The sequence below is a fragment of the Triturus cristatus genome, chromosome 12 (genome assembly GCF_964204655.1).
Source record: "Triturus cristatus chromosome 12, aTriCri1.1, whole genome shotgun sequence".
Classification (NCBI taxonomy): domain Eukaryota; kingdom Metazoa; phylum Chordata; class Amphibia; order Caudata; family Salamandridae; genus Triturus; species Triturus cristatus.
In genome coordinates this window covers 175,304,564-175,327,080 of record NC_140595.1, presented here as the reverse complement: position 1 = coordinate 175,327,080, position 22,517 = coordinate 175,304,564, and the positions used below count along the sequence as shown (strand labels likewise).

Genomic DNA, 22,517 nt, shown 5'->3' with positions numbered 1-22,517 from the left:
TATATATAATCCTCTAATTGTGTATTAAACTTCGCAGTAATGGGTTAGAGGGCTAAGAAGTCCAAAACTGGAGATGAATCCTTCTCACTTCATAATATGTTCTGGACACAGAAACCTATTCCTTCTCTCCCTACACACAGTGGATTATCTACGTAATAAATGCCATCCAGTCTTCCCTAGAGTTGAGACCCTTGGTGATCATGTCCAATTTGCACATAAACCATTGTTCCTTCATTTTTCTCAGCTTAACTACATTACCACCACGTCTGTGATATTAAATTTTTTCCAGTATAAACCACTTAAAATCCTCGCACTTGTGCTTATTCTGGAGAAAATGTACTGTCAGCGGTGCATTTTCCTTTAGGGTCCGTATAGCAGACTTATGTTCTGTTATTCTAAACTGTAGTTCACGTCCTCTCTCTCCCATGTAGCCTAGGCCACATGGGCAAACCACGAGGTAAACCACGTTTTTGGTTCTGCAGTTGGTCAAGTCTTTGGATAAGTAGATATTACCTCTATATTCTACCTTCTTATCAACTATGCATTGTTCACAAACTGAACAAGTTCCACATTTGTTGTTTCCTATTGCTCTGGTTTGGATCACAGTGGTTTGGATGTTCTGTTCTTTATCAATATAGGTATGAACTAAGGAATTGCGAAGGTTTGTGTTACGCCTGAAGGTGAACAGAGGTTTTTCAAAAGGTTCTTCTCTATCATCATTGATGATCTTCCAATTCCTGTTGATTATGTTTTTTATTTGATTGCTCGCTTGTGAGAACTTACTAACGAACACAATCTTTTCAGTGGTTTTGTTCTTCTCTCTTTCTATTCATATCAAGCATGGCCTCCCTATCATAGAACCTAGCTCTTTTAAAATCATTTTTAATCAGTTTTTTAGGATATCCCCTGTCTGCCACAAGCTACATTAATTTTAATCTATTTTTCATTTAACAGTGGAGCTGTATAATTAAGAAAACTCTGAAAGTGGATCCTTGCGTCTCCTCTTTTATTAGTGGTATAGCTCCGCAGAACTAAGGGAAAAGGGCCTTGATAGCAGCCTGACTAGGTTCAAAATAAAAACACCAACGATTTTTAAGCAGTTGCAATTCACTGTCACAGTGATCTGCACCAACTTTTTTATTCCTCCTGTATTATTCGATGACTGTTATCTGCCCTCTACCTTTTTTATCCGACGGGCTATTTCACCTTGTTTTTGATTTGTGTATTTTCTTTTTTAAATACTTTTTTTCCTACTGTTATTTGTGCTGACATTTAACCGAAGATTTTGCAGGTTTCCTTCATTTTTACTTTTTTTGCTGTAGAGTGCCCAGATATTACTTTTGTGAATTGCTCAGCTATTACTTTTTGTGAAATGCCTCACCTGTGGATGATAAAATTCATAAATGATCCTTATGGACTTTGACGTTTGCCATATCTCACCCATCACTGATGTGTTCGTATTGTACCAAAGCCTGTCAGGAGGACACTGACAGACACTTCTGAGGGTGGGGGAATTCTGCTAATGGGATGTTTGAAAAATACCAGAAAATGTACCAAATCTTAGCTGAGTCTGTAAGAGCCGTCCATGGGATGATGCCTCTCTTCACCACAGTGGATTCTATTCCATGTAAGGACATATCAGGGCAGGGCAAATCTAGTCACAATTGCAAGTACATTTTTTCTTTTCTAAAGGGAAATTTAACCTATAGTTTTGGTGGATGCTGTTTGTTTTTCCCTTCAAGATGCTGGGGCAAGTGTAATTGCCAGACTTTACCTAATCAATTACTTCTGTTAGGCCTCTCCCAATGTGGAACCCTCATTTTATTTATTTTAGCTTTGCACAACCGTAAGCCATCGGCTACTAGTCACATTAAACTGATGGCCAAGGAGGCAGTTCTTAAGGTAGGTGTCTCCATGTTGAAACCCATGATTGTCTGTGATGCAGGTTGGGTAGAGCTTGTAGTTATCTCTCTAGAGGCCTCAAATTCAGCTAGACTACGTTATATTGTGTATTCTACAGACAAGTGTTCTACAGAAAACATAAGAACTTGAGGGATCTATTACAATTTGAGTGTTTGCTGATATAAGCTTTCATGTCTCAGCCCATAAAGAGCACTGGGAGTGGGTATGTCCTCCATTACTTGCCATCACGTGCCACATCCCTAGGACATTTATCTGCTTGATCATCACATGGTATACACTGCATGCTTTGTTGTCAAAGAGTAGACCATTATTGTGATCTCCAGGGCCAAACATTAATTTGAGCAGGGTTTGAAATATGTTTGGCTGGACTAGATGCAAAATCTCTGCAGGAAAGGAAGGTGGACATAGCAGTATGTTGTAGAAAAATACTAATGTTTAGAGCATGCAGATCTCTGATGTGTGCATGAAACTACTTCCCATCCAAATTAATAACTCTGTTCTGCTTCCTTGATTAAGAACTAAATAAGACCAGTAACTTCTACTTTTTATAACCGACCAGGATACCTTTCCGCATCTAAAGACTCATCTTTTTGACACCAATCAGACTTTGCCCATCCTCTGAAGTGCTTTGCATTCTGTCTGTTACTATTCATTGGCCATTTTAAGGTCTCGGCTAGACCGCGCACGCACGGTCTCAAAGACGTGCGTTTAGTCAGAGGACTTCAGTCCACCCACAAGCTTCCCGTTTACTAGCTCCATAGTCGGTCTCCTATTCTTTGTCACCATTTGTCCCTGGCATGCACAGTCATGCCTCTCTTCTTGTGCTTAGCCCTCCTCCGGAGCATGGACCAAGTACTGTAAACATCCACTGCACTGCTCCCGTTTTTAGGTCTCGGCTGCGAAGGCTGCGCTTGCGCAGTCTAGCTCCAAGATTTAATGACTTGGAGAAGAGGGGCTTGAACCCGCCCCTCTTCTCCCCTGTTCTCCATTGGCTGGCCTCTTGAATGCTGGCCAGCCATTGGAGAAGAGGTCAGTCATTCCGATTAGGCCCCGTCCTTTTCGGATCGAGGGGCGTGTTTTTTGCAAGAAGTCTCATTCTCTCCTCCAGCCAATGGCTGGAGGAGAGAAAAGACAAACACGCCCCCGAATCCGAAAATGCCGCTGCCTTTCTCCGAGGCATTTATTCTTGACCTCGGAGAAAGGCAGTGGTGTGCCTTTTGCTCTGCCTTGTTTTTCCTGAAATGTGTTTTCAAAACGGCCTGGTTTCTTTTTGTCACGAATAACTGTGTAACCGAAACTCGTGTGTGACAAAACCGATTCAATTAACTGCAAACGCGAATCAGTTAAAAGTGACCGTAGAGAATCCTTTAGTAAATCCCAAATTAAGGAGTGATCCACAGTTCGGAGTGCGGCTCGGTCGCAGAATCAAGCATCGTCAGTTGCTCCCAGCAGATAAATAACATGCACTCTTCCTGCTTCTGACACCATTGCCTCTCGGAGGTAACCAAGTGAGTCATCATGGTAAACGTGTTGGGAGTGTGGGCGCCTGGCGTGAGGTTTTACGGCCAATAGAGTGTTCGGAACGACAGAGAGCCCATTTTAAACCACCGGAACCCGGAGACCCCCGTGCATGACTCACGCAGTACAGGAGGCGGCCACTTGGGTACAGTCATTTGTATTGCAATGTGTATGTAGCCTTCTCTCTCTCTCTCTCTTACCAGGCCCCACCACAATAAAACCCGGCTTCCCTGTTGCGCGATCTCGACCAAAAGGTATTGGAGCGCTTTACACGAGCACCAGTGACATGAAACATGGAGACATTCGTTTTTTTATAGGCATGGGGAGATTAAGTGATTTGCCCTCGCAGAGATGCCAACCTAGCTCCCCAGTTCCAGAGACGGCAGCTCTGGCCATTACGCCACAACGTCTCACCCCTTGAGCGCCATTTTGCCCCCGCGGTTCCCCATTTGAATTGTCTCTTTGGTGGACTGAGAAAGCTCTCACCCGTGCTACCCCTATCCTTGCGAGTAGCAGTTTTCATTTCCTCAGCTGTCAGTAGTACTCCAGTCGATCCCGGAGCCTGGCATGGTTTGTGCAAAGGATCCCCCGCCCCCCTCGGCCCGCCGGTGGCGTTGGAAGGATGCAGGGGCCATGATTAATTCGACAACGGTCGCTTCGCTGCCCTTTACGTCTTGGCGCCAGCCGTCTCCGGCGCGCGGCACTTTGGAGACCTCCTTCTAGGGTCCCGCAAGGCCCGCCCTGGTTAAGAAAAGGCAGGCGGAAGAATGACGCAACCTGCACATGGCATTGAATATTGCAGGAGCGGAAACAATACTGGAAGACCAAACAATCCAGGAAAACGCGCCTCGGCGATGCGGGGAAGGGATGGTGGCCGGGCAGGGGCGTTGAAGTCTACTCACCGTTTAAGGAACAGAACTAAAGTATCGCCTGGGTATCTTATTTTTCTGATAGCTTTATTTTGATATGTAGGTATATCGCTGATTTATATCTTATCTATGCACACAAGTTCTACTTCATGGTTCCTATTCCAGGGTGGTAGCAGAAAATACAGACCTTGGTATCTTAATAACAGATATGTATTGGATCCCGCAGTTTTAGGTTTGGTGAGCCAGAATCTTAAATGAAAGGCATTGTCTTCTACAATTTTTTTAATTTGTTTGTGAATTTCAATCTACTCTTTCCACGACACTCAATGCCACTCCACTCTAGAACACACCACTGTACTCCACGCCACTCCATATCATGCCAAATAATTCCACTCCAGTCTACGAGACGCAATTCCACTCTTCACCTCTCCACTCCATGTCACTCTACGACACAGTGTTCCACTCTACTCCAATGTACTCTACTCCATGCCACTCTGGCACTCCACCCTACGTCACTCCACTCTGCCCCACTCTACTACATGCCACTCCACTTTACGACATGCCACTCCAGTCTATGCCAATTCACTCCACACCCCTCCACTCTGACACTCCTCTCCAGTCTAAAACATGCTTCTCTATTACACACTACTCCACTCTACGCCAATCCACTCTATTTATTATTTGGGAATCTTGTATAGTGCACAGATACCCCAACGGGGTGTCCCGGCGCTTATGTGAGAGCAGAAGCTGTGTCAGACTCTACGCCACTCCAAGCCATGCCACTCCATGGCAGGCCACTCCACTGCCCTCCCTTCTACACCCCTTCACTCTGTGCCCCTCCTCTCTATGTCACAAAACTCAACGGCGCTCTACAACACTCCACTCTACGCCATATCAGTCTACACCGCTCCATGACACTTTACTCACAGTACGCCCCTCCATTGTTCGCCCCTACACCACTCCACTCTGTGCCACTTCACTCACACTCCCTCCACTATATTACACTCCAATTTATGACATTCCATACCACTCTAATCTTTTCTTTTTTTTTTTTTTGTAAAAGTGCCCCATGCTGATATTTCACTTTTTTTATTTTTGGTGAAAGCACCCCATTCCGTGCTTTCACTTTAATGGTGGCTGTGGCCCTTTCTTTAGCTGCAGCTCGCTGTAAGCTGAATACGGCGAGCAGCGTCTAAAGAAAAGGGCGCAGCCACCATTAAAGTGAAAGCACGGAATGGGGCGCTTTCACCAAAAAGAAACAAGCATTTACAATGCAACGGTCTCGGCATTGTTAAAGTTGGAGCTATTGGCATTGCTCATGACATTATTTTTGTTTGTTTTTGTTTTTAACAATGCCGTTTATTTAAATGTTTTGAAAGCTAAAGCATAAACAAAAATAATGTCGTAAGCAATGCCAATAGCTCTAACTTTACCAATGCCGAGACCATTGCATTGTAAATGCTTGTTACAACCATTTTATGACCTACTTTTTTTTTTCTTTCAGCACACTACACAGTGCTTCTGCTTTTACCAGCTCAGTCTCCTCCCACCCGCATGCCCCTTCCACAACCACCCCCTCTCCATCACTGCTTCTCTCTTCATTGCTGCTTTCCATTTCTCCACCTCCTTCCTCCCGTATCTTTCTTCCTCGCACTTTTCAATGCTTGCCCCGTCCACAAATCTCCCCTGACCTAGTCACTGCTTTAAACTACTAGTGTAGTTTGTTTCGTTCTAGTGAGTGGTGGTGATTTGCCTCTTAATGTCCTATTAGTGTATAGTTGGTGTGCTGATTGGAGGATGTATGCCTGGATGCTATTACTTGGCACGCTTATAGTCTGTTTTTATTCTGTGCATGTGGGTACTAGGTGTGTTTCCACCATATGTGGTGGTCCGGCAATGGTGTTTATAGCTGGAAAATCAGACCTAAAGTAAATTAGGTATGTGTTATCATGGGTATGTCAGAGCTTCTAAAGTACCTGTGTCTTCTGCTGTAATTGCATAGCCACTTTTCTCCTGTGTGACATGATTGAACTGTTCAAGTCTCTCATTGTTGCTTCTCATTTCATAGGGTGGGACTCTAGTTCTTCAAATCTCTCGCTTTGGGACACTTTCTTACGTTTTCTGTATTCACCGATGAAGTTGCTTAACACCGTTGTTGCTTAACTTGAGTCTTAAATTGCGCCACCACCACCGAGGGTAGTAGAGCCCTTTATATTAGCACCAGTTACTTTTTTTTGTGCAGTTTTATGTAGCCCAAATCCACCTAAGGTATTGGAGTGCTTTACATTAGCAACAGTTTCTTTACACAAGGACACATTAATTTTTGTTGGCATGGGGAGATTAAGTGATTTGTCCAGAATCAAGGATGTTAAGTCAACTCTGAAATGCGACCCAGCTCCCTAGTCTGCATCTGTGGCCCTGGCGCCATATCCTCTCCCAAGAGAGCGCAACATTGTCTCCCCAGCCTCAACCTCCTTTCCACATTTTGTGATTATGGCCAAATCACTTAATCCCCTCATGGCAGCTCGCATTTGCTGTTGGTTGCCCGTCCACCTCCTTCCTGTCACTGCATGCCCACACTGAGCAACCGTTGCACAGATTCCCTCTTCTCCTAGATCTCCCTCCTCTGCTGACTCTGCTTTTGACTTTTTTGGGCAGTTTTATGTAGTGCCAACACTACCCAAAGGTATTGGAGCTCTTTACATGAGCACCAATTACTTTACACAGACACATTTATGTTTGTAGACCTGGTGGGATTAAGTGATTTGCCCAATATCAAGGATGTTAAGCTGACGCCAAAACTTGACCCTTGTTTCCCAGCTCCATAGTCGGTGGCCTGGGTCCTTACCCCACATCTTCTCCCAAAAGGATGCCATACCTCCCTAGCCTCTGCCGCAGTTCCATATTTTATGATTATGGATAAATCACTTAATCTCCCTGTTTCTAAGCACAACAAGCATTCGTAATGCCAGTAGGTTTCACTTGTGCGAAATCTATTGCTTTTAGGACTTGCTAGACAGTGCATGCGCTACTCGGGTAGACAGCACATGCTCCAACTCGAAGAGACGCGTTGCTACCTGTGGGCTTACAGGCTTCCTATTTCTTACCATTGGTAAATTTCAACGCCGCTATCATTTTCTTTGATGCCATTTGTCCTGGCCTGTGGGAGTCATGCCCTCTTCTTGTTTTGCCCTCCCATAGCGCATGGACCAAGTACATGTCTCCTTGCACTGCTCCTGGTTTGCGCAGCTATTTGCTAGCCGTCTCCCTTATACATACATACCTCTAAAGTGCATGCATGTGTACATAAACCAATGCATTTCTTAAAAAGTTGTTAAAATACAAAGAGCACTTGTTTATTTATTTGCATTTTTGCATGATCCGTTGGTTTAGAGTGCTTGCGCCGCCCTCTGTCTTGCCATAACACAAGCCGATGGTATTGGAGGCTTTAAGTGATCAATAGATACATTCCACAACGACACATTCATTGTGTTGATGATCCTGCTTTAATTAGGGTAACCCCCCCCCCTTCATTGTTGTCTCCTCCCGCCCTCTCCCGTCATTGCTTGTCCATCTCCCCATCCCCTCCGGCATCTCCCCCACTATATATCTTATTTGTTTTGTACCATGCAATGGTATTGGAGCGCTCTTTTCGTCTTCCGTCTTGCCATAGTCTCCCTTGTACACATTAACATACCACTAAAATGCATGCACGTGTACATAAATGCGTTTCTTTAAAAGTTGTTAAACGTGAAAAGTACTAGTTTATTTTATTTTTCGCATGATTCAATGCTATTGGAGCGCTGTTTTCGTCCTCTCTTGCCATAGCGTGAACACTAGCCAATGGTATTGAAATGCTCGCAGTGCTCACCAGTTACATTCCACAGTGACACATACATTTTTGGTGCTGATCCTGCTTCAGTTATGGAATTTTTCCCCTTCATTGTTTCCTCCTGCCCTTTTCGGTTGTTTCTTGCCCACCTCCCCATCCCCTCCTGCTTGACCTATCCCCACTACCTCCCTCGTCGCTGCTGCTTTTAATATATATATTGTTTTGCACGATCTGATGGTATTGGATTGCTTGTTCCGTCCTATATCTTGCCATAGTGCTCACCTGTTACATTACACAATGACGCAATCATTGTTGGTCGCAGGGGGAACCGTAATTTGCCCAGAATCCCAAACTGTCCAGAGATTCGAACATAGTTCCCCAGTCAGCATCTCTGGCCATTACGCCACATCCCCACTTCACTTCAAAACTCAACAGTTTCTCAATATCACTTCCACATTTGCTCAGAAAAACCCCGCCAACTTCAAACAAGCATTGGCAAAGCCAATCAATCTCTGCAATGGCTTAGCTATTGGTCTTGTCAATGTGAATGTTTTAGCTATGTTGTCTAGCAGCACATTTGCTATTAAGCATCCCTTTACTAATTCATCCAGCTTAACGCCAATGGCTCAGATTTGTGGCGAGTAGCAGGCATCACCCGTTCAAAGTACTATCCTTCAGCATACGGTTTGCACCTATAGTGTGACCGCTTATGTGCACTAGCATCGGAGACTGCATGACTACCACACCTGGACCACTGGCTGGTGAAGCGTATAACAACTCTGAATCCAAATCTGTACAGAAGAAAGCACAATGTTGTACAATTCAAGATTCTAATCTTTGTAGGATACACTCTTCATTACTAGATAGGCGTTCGCTACCACTGACTTGATTCAGAATTTCTGAAATGTTTCCTTGTTAGTAGACATCTCAAGATCTAGCAGTGAGAACAGTAATGAAACTGTTCAGGATTATGGCTTCATGTGTTTGCCTTGTACCAAATGCATATTTACACATGCACCATCTTCACACACATTTGCATTGGCAATGGTCACATAAAAGGGTCGTCATTGGATCTATTTTTGTCACCTAGAGTACAGCTCAACTACTGTGGTGGAACAGACAAGCTATTCCTGGCCTGATCCCTTGCAGTCTTTTCCCTCAAGTGAACATTGCCACACTGTTATCCTTGGAGGTTGGGAGGAACACATTCCTGCATTTGCCATTCAAGTAAAGTGGCTGACTGAACTGGCCTTCAGTACTTCAAATTGATTGAACTTCCAGCAGTGGAACTGGAGCTCCAGGTGTTATAGAATATGCTACTCAAGAAAGTAATGTTGGTATGTGCAGATACAATGAAAATACCATGACAACCATGAACTTCAGACAAAAACGGAAAACTGTTTTCTTCAGTTGTCCATCAAGGCATGGCTGATTTGGCATTTTGCTGATAAAGGTAGCTTTCACTTCTGGCTGAGCATCTGTCCGGTAGACAGTGATTTTAAAGATTTGTTGAACAGAAATCAGGAAAAACTGGAAGTGATAATTGCGACTAGTAGTCCTCAAAATCTCTTTTACATTTAAGGTATTGCACATTCAAGTTAGTTTTCAACAAAAACTAACGAGGTGCCAGAATTAAACTTCCGTTTATCTACTACCACAATTCCAAGGGTCTAATCTTCTGGCTTAGTTGGGCACGGTCATGTGTTTGCACCACGCTCCCTTTTCCTCCTTGACTAAATGTCGCCAATTACTGATTCACATTGCACTCGCAAAGTCTCGTCAGCCATGCATCTGTTCCACTCCTACCAGACTTTTTACGATAACGAATATACAGACTGGTGTTATGTAATGTTAATTTGTACAGCACACTAATCACCCGCGAGGGTATCCAGGCGCTTGGTCAGGGAGTGTAGGTGTTTTGTCCCCAAGGTGCTTAAATGAAGAGCCAGGTCTTCAGCTCCTTGTGGAACTCAAGAAGAGAGGAGGCTCTGATGTGTTGAGGGAGGGCTTTCCATGTTTTGGGTGCAATGTTTGAGAATGAGCGACTTCCAGTTTTGCTTTTGAGAATGCGGGGAGTGTATGAAAGTGAGCTAGAGCATAGGTGTCTGATGGGTTGGTGAAAGTGTATGCGGCTGTTAAGGTATTCTGATCCTGTGTTGTGTAGGGGTTTGTATGTGTGCGTGATGAGGTCGAAGTCTTCTTCCTCCCAGTAGAAGTCATTGTGGTCCGGTAAGAAGTTCCATAAAAAGCACAAAAAGCCAAAGCGTGCTCGACTTCCCACCCCATCTGTCCCTTGACAAGCCAGCGGAGTCTCTGCATCCAAGGCCTCTCTCCGCGGAGCCAGAGCCTGGGTCGGCTCCGTGTTTCCCTCCCTTTCTGGGGCTGGTAGCAACCCCCACCCAATTAAGACATTTATGATGGCATGTGCGCCATATTTGAGCAGCCTGACCCTGCTGGCGTGCCTTCGGGCCCCACAGGCTCGGCAGAAGGAGATCTTGTGGGTTCCGCGCCTGTGGCTCTAGCGCCACAACCTCCTCTTGGATTCTCCCCTGGATCCGGACTGGCGCCGGTCATACCTCTTCGACCTTCCCCAGCGCCACGTCTGACGTAGAGACCCTCTGCATCGGCAGTGCCTTCCCCCATCGTCATTCATGATGACATGGAGCCGGTTGGGCGCGGACCAGAGACGATGGAGCCATGCGGCTCCATGCTATTCACTCTGCCCTATTCTGAAGCATTAGGAATGGATGATGACGATGATTGGGAGGGACAGCAGGATCCCTTAGAGATACTGCATCCAAATCAAGACCTGGACTGCTATGAGGACCTGGGTGATGCCAGAAGCCTCGCATGCTATCTCCCCCTAACCTGGCTACGGAGGAGGGGGCTTCTTTTGCAGTGGTGGTGCATAGGGCTGTGTTGGTCTTTGCCTTGCAGCTTCCCACAGTGGCTGTCAAGACTAACATCTTGCCGGATGTCCTGCAGCCTGGTGTGTCCACTTCTGAACCCTTGCAGGAGCAGCGATGGGCAGGCAGGACGCTATGGAGATATGGAAATAAGTCTCTTGCAAGTCCAACACTACCATCCATCCAGAACATATGCGCCTGGGTTTAGGACCTCTAAAGTGAATACCGGCGATCGGATAATCAATATGCTGGAGAGTTCAACCCAGGATTCAAAGTATTAGGCACAGCTGCAGTAAAGTCAGGTATATACGTCCCGTAGATCCGAGTGTTGAATAAATAAAATGTGAAGAGGTAGAGATAATCCACGCTTCACAGAACCAGCACTGTGATGTATGATTTCAATGGGGTTTAAGGTTCATCCGATGTGCTGTAAGATCCGCGACAGCCATGGCCATCCGGCGGCGTGTGCGTGGGAAGAGGATCCCGCCGATAACAAAATCAGCTGAGCGTTTTGAGTGCTTTACAAAAAATGTTCAGGCAGCTTGGGTCTTTTCAGATTGTATTTCACCTTACCGCCCATATCACTCCTGCTCCGAGTGCTCAAGAAAATCAGGAGTGACCTGGCCCAAGTCATTCTTGTGGCTCTGGACCGGGCATGAAGAGTGTGGTATCCTAAGCTTCTGCAAGTGAGCATCGATCCTCCGATCAGGCTGCCACTTTGGGAGGATCTTATGTCACAGCAGTAGGGGAGGGTTCTCTACCCAAACCATTCTATTCTCCGCCTCCTCGCATGGCAATTGAGCGACAACAGGTGACAGCTATTGACCTGCCTCCCAAAGTCTGTGAAGTTAATCTGCCAGCCAGACGTTACTCCACAAAGTCAGTATATGCCTGCCTATGGCAAAGATTTTGTAAATACTGTACAGAATTGTCTGTTGTCCCTTGTCTGCCTCCCTCTCAAATATTCTTATTTTCATTCTCTTTGGCCCAGCAGGGCTCTGTTCTGGGCACACTGAGGGCCTACCTTTTGGCCCTGTCTGATTTTCTTCGGTTGCCCAAACAGCCATCACTATTTAAATCACCTCTTGTAAGGAGATTTTTGAAGGGGATTACCCATTTGTTTCCCCCTTCACTTTTTATCATGCCCCAGTGGGATGTTAATTTGGTTCTCACCTTCTTGGTGTGCACCATTTGAGCCTTTGCACAACTGTCCCCTCAGGCTGCTCACTATCAAAACATCCTTTTTAGTGGGAATAACTTCTGCCAGAAAGGTGAATGAACTGCAGGCTCTATCATTTCAGCCTCCTTACCCGATAGTGTTTACGGGCAAAGTAGTGCTCAGCTCTAGATTGTATTCCTCCTTTCTAGCTGTGACAGTCTGTTACCCTGCCCTCCTTCTATGCACCTCCGCATCCTTCTAAGGAAAAGGAGCGTCGCCACCGTCTGAACCCAAAAAGAGCATTATCGTTCTACCTTGATCGCAATAAAGAGTTCCGGGTGGATGACCAACTCTTTCTAGGGTACTTTAGAGCAAAGAAGGGGCGTAGTTCAAGTTGGGTCATCCTTCGCATAAAGATTTGTTACACTTTGGCAAAAAAAACACCTCTTGAAGGCCTTGGGGCCCATTTGATCAGAGCGAAGGCAGCCACCACGGCTCTTCAGCGTGGTGTTCTGATTCATGACATCTGCCAGGCGGCCACATGGGCATCTCTGCACAAGTTCACCAGACATTACTGCCGGGTCAATCAAGTACGCAGGGAGGGGCTTTTTGGCCGTTCTGACTTGCAGGGGTTTTTCGGTTTTAAGCTTTTCTGCAGTCCTACCTCCAGGAGAGGTATTGCTTGAGTATCTGTTCAAAGGTAAGGAATCTGCGGCTAGATGTCTCTATCAGATGGACAAGTTACTTACCTTCGGTAACTTCTTATCTGGTGGAGACATGATCTAGCTGCAACCCACCCATCCTCCCCGCACTGCGGATTAGTTTGTGTCAGCGCTGTTCCTCTTCAGGGCCCTAGTTGTGTTTTTTAACATGCCATGGTCAGTCACTTAATGGCTCTGCGCCTTTGGCGTGGAAAGTCACAAAAAGTACTGTCTGCGCGCCAGGGTAATGCCTGTATTGACAACATGGATGTCATGACGACAAACCAGACTCCTGCGACGTGACACGCAGTCAACCAACGCTACCTATCGGCACGCAAGGGTACTACTATCAAAAATCTTCTGGATCTATCCTGACGGCTGGGAGTTCAAAGGTAAGGAATCTGCGGTTAGATCATGTCTCTACCAGACAAGGTGTTACCGAAGGTAAGTAACTTGTCCATCCAAACTATTTAGTTAATTGAGGTGCTGAATTTTTTTAATTCTCAAAAAGAAAGGCACTGCACACACTTCATGTAGAAAGGGCACTAGTGTAAGAAAAGATTATCTAGAAAGACATCACAATTATTTGCTGCTTTGCAAAGTTACAGCCGTTTCTAGAGAGGTGCTAAATGTATTGGGCGATATACACATTTGGTAAGCCAGAGCAAAACAAACGCCGACATACTCCTTCATGCAAGAAAGGAGTTACAGTATTTCCTTGGTAACATTCCATTAGTTGAGATTTGTAAGCACAAGTACGTTTTATTTCACTGAAAACTCTTCTAAAATGTTCAGCATTTACTGCTTTTTTTTCGGGGGGGGGGGGAGATTCAGCTGTCTTTGTTCGATTTGTGCTCTTCCACAACACATGCTGCAAAACAGAGTCTTATAGTAGAGTAGGAGTATGTTTGCTGCTTGGGTTGCTGTATATTCACTGGTGACTCTCCCACTTGGAGCAAGAAAGAAGCAGAGTTTGACCTTTCGGCCCTGTGAAATATGGATGATTTGATAATCTTCTGTGTTTAAATGATGCCTAACTGGAATGGGCCATGTCTTAAATCTGACATAAAAACCTCTATTTTCCAGTGTGTCCGGACCTCGTAGACAAGTATCTTGAGGAGACGTCTATCCGCTATGTGACACCACGAGCACACACCGTAACAGATGAATCCTCTCACACACACAAAACAGGTAACAATTTAGAAACTGCACTTGCCAATTTTTTCAATTTAACATGGCCTCTCCTATTGTTGGCATGATTAGAAAATACGTACTTTTCAGAAGCTGTAGTAATGTTTTCTGACCCTGCATATTTATTTTTCTCTTAATTTAATCTGTTTCTAATTGTTGAATTTCTCAAATTCCTCTCGTCTTGGGCATGTTTACATTTGATTGAGCCAGCACTACCATTGTTCTGTGCACTGGCATGTTCTAGTAAAAAAAACCCTAACAGTATAGACTGTGTAAGCACAGGGGTGGATTCTGATTTTGAATTTTAGTCTGTGGAAAAAGAATCATAGATGTTCTATAGTGGACTTAATACAAAAGGCACCAGAAGTCTTTATTATACCTTATTAAAGTGTGTCCTTTTTTTAAAGAGAAATACGGGTCCAACATATAGATTAAACTTGGTGGAGTGTAATCACAAGTTTGTGGTAAATTTTAGGAATATCTTTATTCTTGCATCTTTGACTTCTCCAGAATCTTTCTTAATCATTATAGAATTGCTTTTAATCGTCTTGCATGTTCGTCCTATCTTGCGGAGCTGGGTTACTCAAAAGGTTATTATTATGGATGTTAAACGTTACCCTATGCGATACCCTTCCTACAAAGCAGTTATCTCATATGTTACAACAAACAAGTTCGTTTTTTTGATTTCTAAATCTCTATTTGGTTTGTGAGTAAAGAAAAAGGCAGTCATGATACAGCAGTACACGTCACTTATTGTTATAAGCTGGTACAGTGTATCATTCTTTGTAAAAAAAAAAAAAAATGGATACTATATTCCAAAACAAGTCAAAAAATAAAATCATAATACATAGTAACTGATGTAACTTTGTAACCATGTTCTGAAACAATGTTTCTTCCTCATGTAAACGCTCTGATACCTCCAGGTCTAGCCAGCGCTATATAAAACTCAGTATATAAAATAAATAAATAAGATGGAAGATAAAAGTACGGAGAGATAAGTAGAATTGCTATAGATGGAATGACATTACTGTAGGCAAACGTGTCCATATGCACCACCTCGGGTAACAGACACTATGGTGACCAGGGCATATGAAAATACAAAGGCTAATCGGTGATAATCAGAGGGGCGAAGTATTGAAAGTCTAGTAAAACAGGCAGTATGTAACTTCTGATGGAATATCAGTGTTTTGTGGCAACCAGGCCCGTCTCTCTATTATACAGATATTAGTATGAAGAAAAGGAAATACGGGTACCTTTCTGTCAAGCGGTCTGTAATAAGTGGTATATAGAGGTGCTCAGTGGGTTTACTGCTGGCAAAATAGTTGTCCAGCGTCTTCCATACGGGTCTGAACTGCAGTCTCCAGGAACAATGTTGAAGAGCAATGTTATCAGCAATTCAACCAAGATTTGAAGGAGGGGGCAGCAGTGTTTTTCTAGTTAAAGTACAGATTTACAGGCCGCAGTCAGTAAGATATCTATCAGTAGGCTATCATTACTTGACCGTATTTGTGGGTCCAGTATCCTCTGGATAAGTGAGATAGTCTCTTTTCAATTGGATCCCAAATAGGGACCAGATAAAATCAAATACCTGGTCCCAGAAATGAGATGCAGCACCACAGTATAAGAGTAGGTGTGGTAGGTCTCTGCTGTTTCAATTCCAGCACATTGGATCGTCTGTAAGTGACATTTTATGGAGACGCGAGGGATTCCAAATCAGACCACAATCGTCCGGGGACTTTTTATCAGATGTTTACCATTTTTTAATAAAATGGAGGTCAAGAATGTAGTTTTAGGTTTTAGGGGGTGATGAAATCTGAATAATTGGTGGCCCAAATTTGTGGCTAGTCGCTGTTTTTTTAATGGCAATTCTGGGTTGCTTATTTTGCCATATGAATTTTCCTAGCATCTTATCTATTTTGTGATGGAAGTCTTCAGGCAGAAAAAGCGGCAGCATACTTATGAGATAGTTGACTACTGGGGTCACCATCATTTTAATTGTTTCTATGCGACCCCACCTTGGGGTTCCATTCATCCAGCAGGTCTTTTATTCATTTTTTTTGTGCTATAAGGTTTCTATGAGATCTGATCCAAAATCTATACCTAGATGTTTTAAAAACTGAGGTGGTCACGCCTGCCCTGAGTTGTCTAAGATGTCACTAGTACAGATATTATTTAGCCCCTTTACTTCAGATTGATCCGTTGTTAGGGATATATCCTGCAACTAGCCCATAAGCATAAATCTTTTGTATTAATGCAGTAAGGGAATGGCGTGCCTTCCCAGTCGTAATCAAGATATCATCGGCATAGGCAGACTCCTTCATGGTAGTTGTATTAAAGGTAATGCCAGTGATCCAGTCGTTCGATTGGCTATTATGCAGTAAGGGTTTGAGGGCCAGGGTGAATGAAGAAAGGGAGAATAGACAACCCGGCCTTGTTCCCCTCTCTAAAAAATTAGAAGGGGACAAGAGCCCACACTCTAGTGCAAGAGCCACTATAGAGAGCCATTAGCATCCTTGTGCAAGTCTCACCTAGGTTAGATTTTAGAAGAGTTTCACGACAGGATGTCCGTGAGACTCTGTCATAAGCCTTTTCATCATCTAATGCGATTGCCTCGGTGGCGATTATCTTGGCCTTTTCAAGGATATGGCATAAGATGCAAGCGTTCTCATTGGACATACGGTTCTTCAAAAAGCTAATCTGTGTCCCCCTAATTAAACATGGTAAAAGGGGTTCCAATATTTTGCATAGAATGTTAGCATATATCTTCGGGTCTAGGTCAGTTAGAGAGATTGGCCTATAATTTTTTGCAAGGGTTGGGTCCTTACCTTCTTTCGGCATCACCACAATGGTGGCTTCACTTGCGGTCCCTGTAGTAGAACCTGAATTTGTAAAGTGGTGGAAGAGGTCTAATAGTGCGGGATTGAGAATGGGGGGTGAATGCCTTATAAAAGGTAGCCGTAAAGTCAATCTGGTGCTTTGTTTGGTTTGAGCGATTTAATAACTGTGGTAATTTCCTCCGAAATGAATGGAGAATCAAGGGAGTTATCTTCCTTGGTGATGGCAGGAATGTGTATGCTCTTTAAGTACTCTGTGTTTATCGGTGTATGACTCGCAGTCATTTTTTTAATAAAGTGGTTCATAAGAGTTTTTTAATATTTCCAGAATCTTTTGTGGGGGTGGTTTGTGTCACATTTGAATTATCTTTGAGTGCAGCGATACCCCTATGACTCTGTTGCAGATATTGATGCTAGCAATTTCTCGGCTTTGTTTGCTTCGCACAATTTCCAGCTCCTGTATTTATTAACACAAACCCCAGCTTTCTCGCTCAGTATACTATTGTTTTTGTATTTTTTGTTTGTTAGGAGGGAGAGCGTATTGTAGTCTAAACTGGAGACCTTCCTGGTTTCTAGGGCCTTGATTTCGTGCACTAGCCCTAACAGTTTCATACTATGTGTGCTTTGTTCAGTTTAGTTTGAGTCTCAAACTGACAGTTGTCTTAAGAGCGTTCCAGTGGGTGGTAGGGGACACATCTACAGCTGAATTATTATGTATGGTATTTTTTGATGGTGTCCCTGGAGGCAGCGTCTTTGATGGACTCATCGTTGAAACGCCGGACTCTGCAAGATGGCGTTGTATTAACCCCCATATGAGACAAGGAGATGCATGAGTGGTCAGAAACTAACCTTGGAAAGATGTCTGTTTGGTCTATGAGGGAGGGGTGGGTGGGTGGGTTTGTGGGTGTATGTTATGAGATGGTAGTCCATACCGGAGTATGATTTGTGGGGGTTTGGAGAAAAGGGTATAGTCCCTGGTGTCCGGATGTTGCAGTCTCCAAGAATCACATAGTTTGAATCTTAAGCACAGTTTTAGGAGCGATTTAAGGGATCTTGTGATCTGAAATGTGGAATTTTATTGCTTATCTAGAGTAGTATTTACAGGGAGATTAAGATCACTACCCATGATGACCACTCCATCGTCTGGAACGTGGCTTAGTGGGCTAGATAGGGAATCCAAGAAATCGGAGTCATCCGAATTCGGACCATAGACATTGAGTATTGTCCAGCATATGCGAGTCTATAGTTAATCCTGATTTTCTGGCAATCAAGGTCACCACCCCTTTTTAGGTCGAGCCTAGCGCAGCGCGCATGCGCTGCTTTATGGCAGGCTTCTTGTGAGCACTCCAAACTTCCCCGAGACTTCTCCGTGTGGGTCTGGCAACTCCCATATATTCCATTGACCCTTGCATGTGGCTTTCAATATTGAAAAGCACGCAATTGGCCAAAGACTGGTGCATGTCCCGACTTTTCTCTAAACGTTCACTCCCACGGCGTTTGGGTCTCGGGAGCGAGCAGCGGCGCGCACTGTGGCAGCTGCATTCCTGCCTCGTTGTGGATAATTAAACACATCGCGGTCGCTTTCACTTTAGCGACGGCCCTTTTTTAAAAATGTGCTTATTTGTTTTATTTATTTTATTTGTTTTATTTATGTCTTTCATTTTGCTAGCAGGGAGACTGTTGGTTTGAAATGTGAGAAATACCGCGTGCCGATACACGGTTAATGCCCTTCGGCACATTTAAACGATTTAACGCGCTGTTAACATCTTCTGACTAATCCGCCGTAAAATGCTATAAATGGTAAACCTTTAAAAACAGATCTGGACATTAACACATTTCAGTGATTTTAGAAACAAAATTAACATGTTTTTATTATAGACCATAATATACTGTGGACGGATTTGTTGGGTAGAGCGATACTCCCTGACAAAGAAACAGACACAGCAGCTGACCTCAGCGGCTCTCTGTCGCGCACTAGCATCCCTCAACATTTGAACAGGCGCTGGACAGAAGACATGTGACTGGCTAACAGGAAAAGGGCTTCTAGAATTATTTTCTGTGCCTGTCTTCCAAAAGGCACACAACTTTTTTTCAGAGTGCCCAGTGCATGCCTGTGACACACGTTTTTCAAGGGAAGGCATGGGCAAATTCATAATGCGTATTATGGTTCACGTGAAGACGCACTTACAGTTTATACATCGATGGCTGCGTCTTTATGGTCCGGTATGTTGTTTTTTGTCAGTATGCACAAGTTAAAATGCGTGTCTCCTCAGTCATGTGTATTATAAATATGTATTGGTGTGAGTTACCAGTATCTAATTGGAGAAGCTCGTCTTCGACGTGCTGTCATCACTGTAGGTGTAGGGGTGGGGGTTGGAGTTATTACCTTTTCCCCACACACGTGTGCATAAACATGTACCGAAAAGACACATGCAGGGAAGAAACGTGCAATAATTATTACAGGTCCCAAGGACGCGTGAGGCGCCTTCAATCGCAGTTGCGTGGACTCTCAAAAGTGTCAAGCACATGAACACTCTGAATGATGTCCACATTTCATTTATTACAATTCTTTTTTTATATATAAAAAAAGGCACAAAAGAATATACAGATCTTAATTGAACTATCCGAATTTCTTTTAATATTACTGTTGATTTGTCGGGCAATCGCATGCTCCTGATCATTAATGTCACCTGAGGATGAACGTATGTATAATCTGGTTGTAGCTGGTAAGATTCGCACCCTTTCCTGCCCACTTCCGCCTTGCCCATTCCATCCTGTCCTCTCCACGGTTCGTCGATCGAGTCATTATTTCTGCAAGATGATCAGTCGTCGTGTTATTGGGATAGGCATTGCCTACTCTTCCTGACCCAGTTCTGTTTTTTTGTTGTCTTTTTTTTCTAAATTCCCCGTCATTCAGTATTGCCTGGCTTGTAGTTTCAAGCCTCCCTGTGTAATTGTGGGACTACAAGTCCCATAAAGCAAAGTGGTGTTTGGTGAAAGTCAGGCCTGGTTGGTGTTCTCACACATATTGTGGGTCACTTATCACCTTTACATCTCATCTCTCCCACATGACACTTTCCTTCTCCCACAAACTCTCTCTTCCTTTCTGTTTTCCTCTACCTTTCTCCCTTCTTCCATCCTCCCCACCCCATTAATTGACTCTTTCTTTCTCAATGGATTTTCTCCTATAGCTCTTCAGTCCCTGGTGGCACAGCACCCAGGCTAATATGCTTCATGGCTAAACACTTATAAGGTCCCAGAGGCGAGACCTATTGGCTATGCCAATGCTCGGTTCTTATTTGATGCCGGAGAGCATGAAGTTTCACTGATTCATTTATTCCCAAGTTAAGCTAGCGCTTTTGGGCTGATCTCGGTTTCGTGCAGTAACACTACATTGGCTTTGAGTTTATAGAAGTAGTTTTACATTTTTTTTCACTCAACTGGGTGATTGAGCCCATTAACGTTTAGGGAGATCCCCTGTCGATTCTCAGCAAGGAGGGTGTAAGCCATGGTGTAGGAATACATCAGCATGGGAACAGCCTGGTCTTGCATTGTTTCCAGGCGAACGAATGTCGAGACATAGTAAACAGAGTCAATATCTGTGGGGGCAGCCACCTCGGAAAAAAGTGTATTCCTGTTACCCGTTTGGGGAACTAAGTATCGGTGCATAGCTGCCTTTAAGTTAGAAGTTGTAGGAGCAAAGAAATGATTTGTCATGCAAGTGAAGTCAAGCAATGTGAAAGAAAGAAGAACACTAAAGTAAATTACAACACCATCTCTAAAAGGAAACCCTTTCCACCCACTCATCCCACTCCTAAAACTGAATGTGAGGGAGGCAAGAGCGTAGTAACATTTCAGCCACCACGGAAGTGTGGGAACAGGTCAGAACATGTGTAGAAGTGGTCATGTGAACAATGAACACCGTGCTAAGTGCCATCTAATGCCAATAAAATCAGACACCAGGAACTTGAACAACCAAAGGCTCTCATAGTAATACTTAGAGGATGTACTTATTTCTGCATAAGGAAGGACATCATATCTGGTAGTAGCAAGAACGTCTAACTTAATTGTACAACCTGTGTTCGTAGTCTAGTAATAGGTCTAGCAAATGTAACTAAGGTGGCACGCCTACAACAGTCTTGGATAAAGAGATATCCTTGCTCCAGCAGGCCTTGTGTAAATGACTTGTTATTCCTCTATGTATTACTCATCAAGCATGGAGGTGCAACCTAAGATGTGGACAATTATTGTTCAGCAGGGGCACAAAGTCCCATTGTAATGTATCAAAATACAGTAGGTCATGAAAGGGGGAACATAGATAAGTTGTGATATTGGACTGTGCATAGGGAACCAATGCAGACTATGGCATATGGGATAATATGCTGAAGTAATCTGTAATGGTATCAGGGACACTACTGGTAGTTTGTCTAAGATGTCTTTGGATATGTTAGAGATCAGCGGGGCACTTGCTAGGCACTAAGTTGGAACATGAGGTAACTGCCTAGAGTAGCATTCGAGCAATACTACAAAACCATCAAAGACCGGGGCACTTTTACTTTGTGATAATAACACACCCGTCTAAAGAACTCATTCAGAGATAAAAGGAGTTAAACTACCCCACCAAACCAACATAACTGTGCATGAGTAAGGAAAATAAAAACACTTGTCTGCAGTAGCAGGAGAGCGCTGGTTTAGTTTATATGAGTGGATAAAGAGCAAAGTAATTTCAAGTCTCAAGTTTTCTTCTTCGTGGTAGACGTATGTTGGGTTTCTATTGAGATGCCATCTCTTTCATCCTGGGAAGTATGCAAGTCTTTGTGATCAATGAAGATGTGATGTTTCCTGTTGACGAAGACCTTGAATTTGTCAGGACCAGTAAAGGAGAAGAGGTGGTTTAAGTTCCTGGGTCTGAGTGCCAAGAAGCCTTTTGTAATTTCCACCGTCCATTTTGATTAATCCTGCAATATGAATATTATGTGGCCATTCCAAATAATTTGGTTGTTTTTACGATATAGTTCAGAATTTGCTTAGTGTGCTTATAGCGTAGCGGCCGGCAGACAATCTGACGTGTAATGGCTTTGTTGGTGGGTTTGAATGAGGGAACTCCTTGTGCCCTTTCTAGTTCAAGATTGTTATCGAAGGCCAGGCCCGTCGCTTGCAGAATCCACCTGTCTAAGAAGGCAATGTATGAGTCCGACTAATCGTCTCCTCCTTCAGTTATTCGGAAAATATGTAGGTTTCCTCTATGATTTCTGTCCTCCAATTCCGCCATGTCTCTTTGGAGAAACTTGGATGCTTGCAGCTTCTGATTGTCTTTACTCGGGTTGGCAGTCATGTCTTCCATTGTGCTGAACTGTGTTTCCTCTTTAGCTATTTTGCTATTAATGGCATTGATGTCTGATCTTCGTTCCCAAAGTTCTAGTTGCATCATATGTGTTGGCCTTTGTGGACTTAGCAAGATCATGTACTTCAGCAAGTTTCTTAAGGATCATGTCCATGGGGTTTGTTATATCCACTTTCACCTTAATTGGTGAATCTGGGGCCTAAGGCTCCACTTTTGAACACTGTAGGCCTGTCTTGGTTT

At 43.9% G+C, this 22,517-nt stretch overlaps 1 protein-coding gene across 2 annotated transcripts in view; it reads left to right on the top strand.

Annotated features, from left to right (window-relative positions):
• DEDD (death effector domain containing) overlaps positions 1–22,517 on the top strand; it is a 91,082-nt gene that overhangs the window by 35,687 nt on the left and 32,878 nt on the right. For both annotated transcript variants that reach the window (XM_085637435.1, XM_085637436.1), the window contains exon 3: positions 13,995–14,099. In XM_085637435.1, the coding sequence (XP_085493561.1) occupies positions 13,995–14,099 (105 nt within the window). The remainder of the gene's footprint in view (positions 1–13,994; positions 14,100–22,517) is intronic.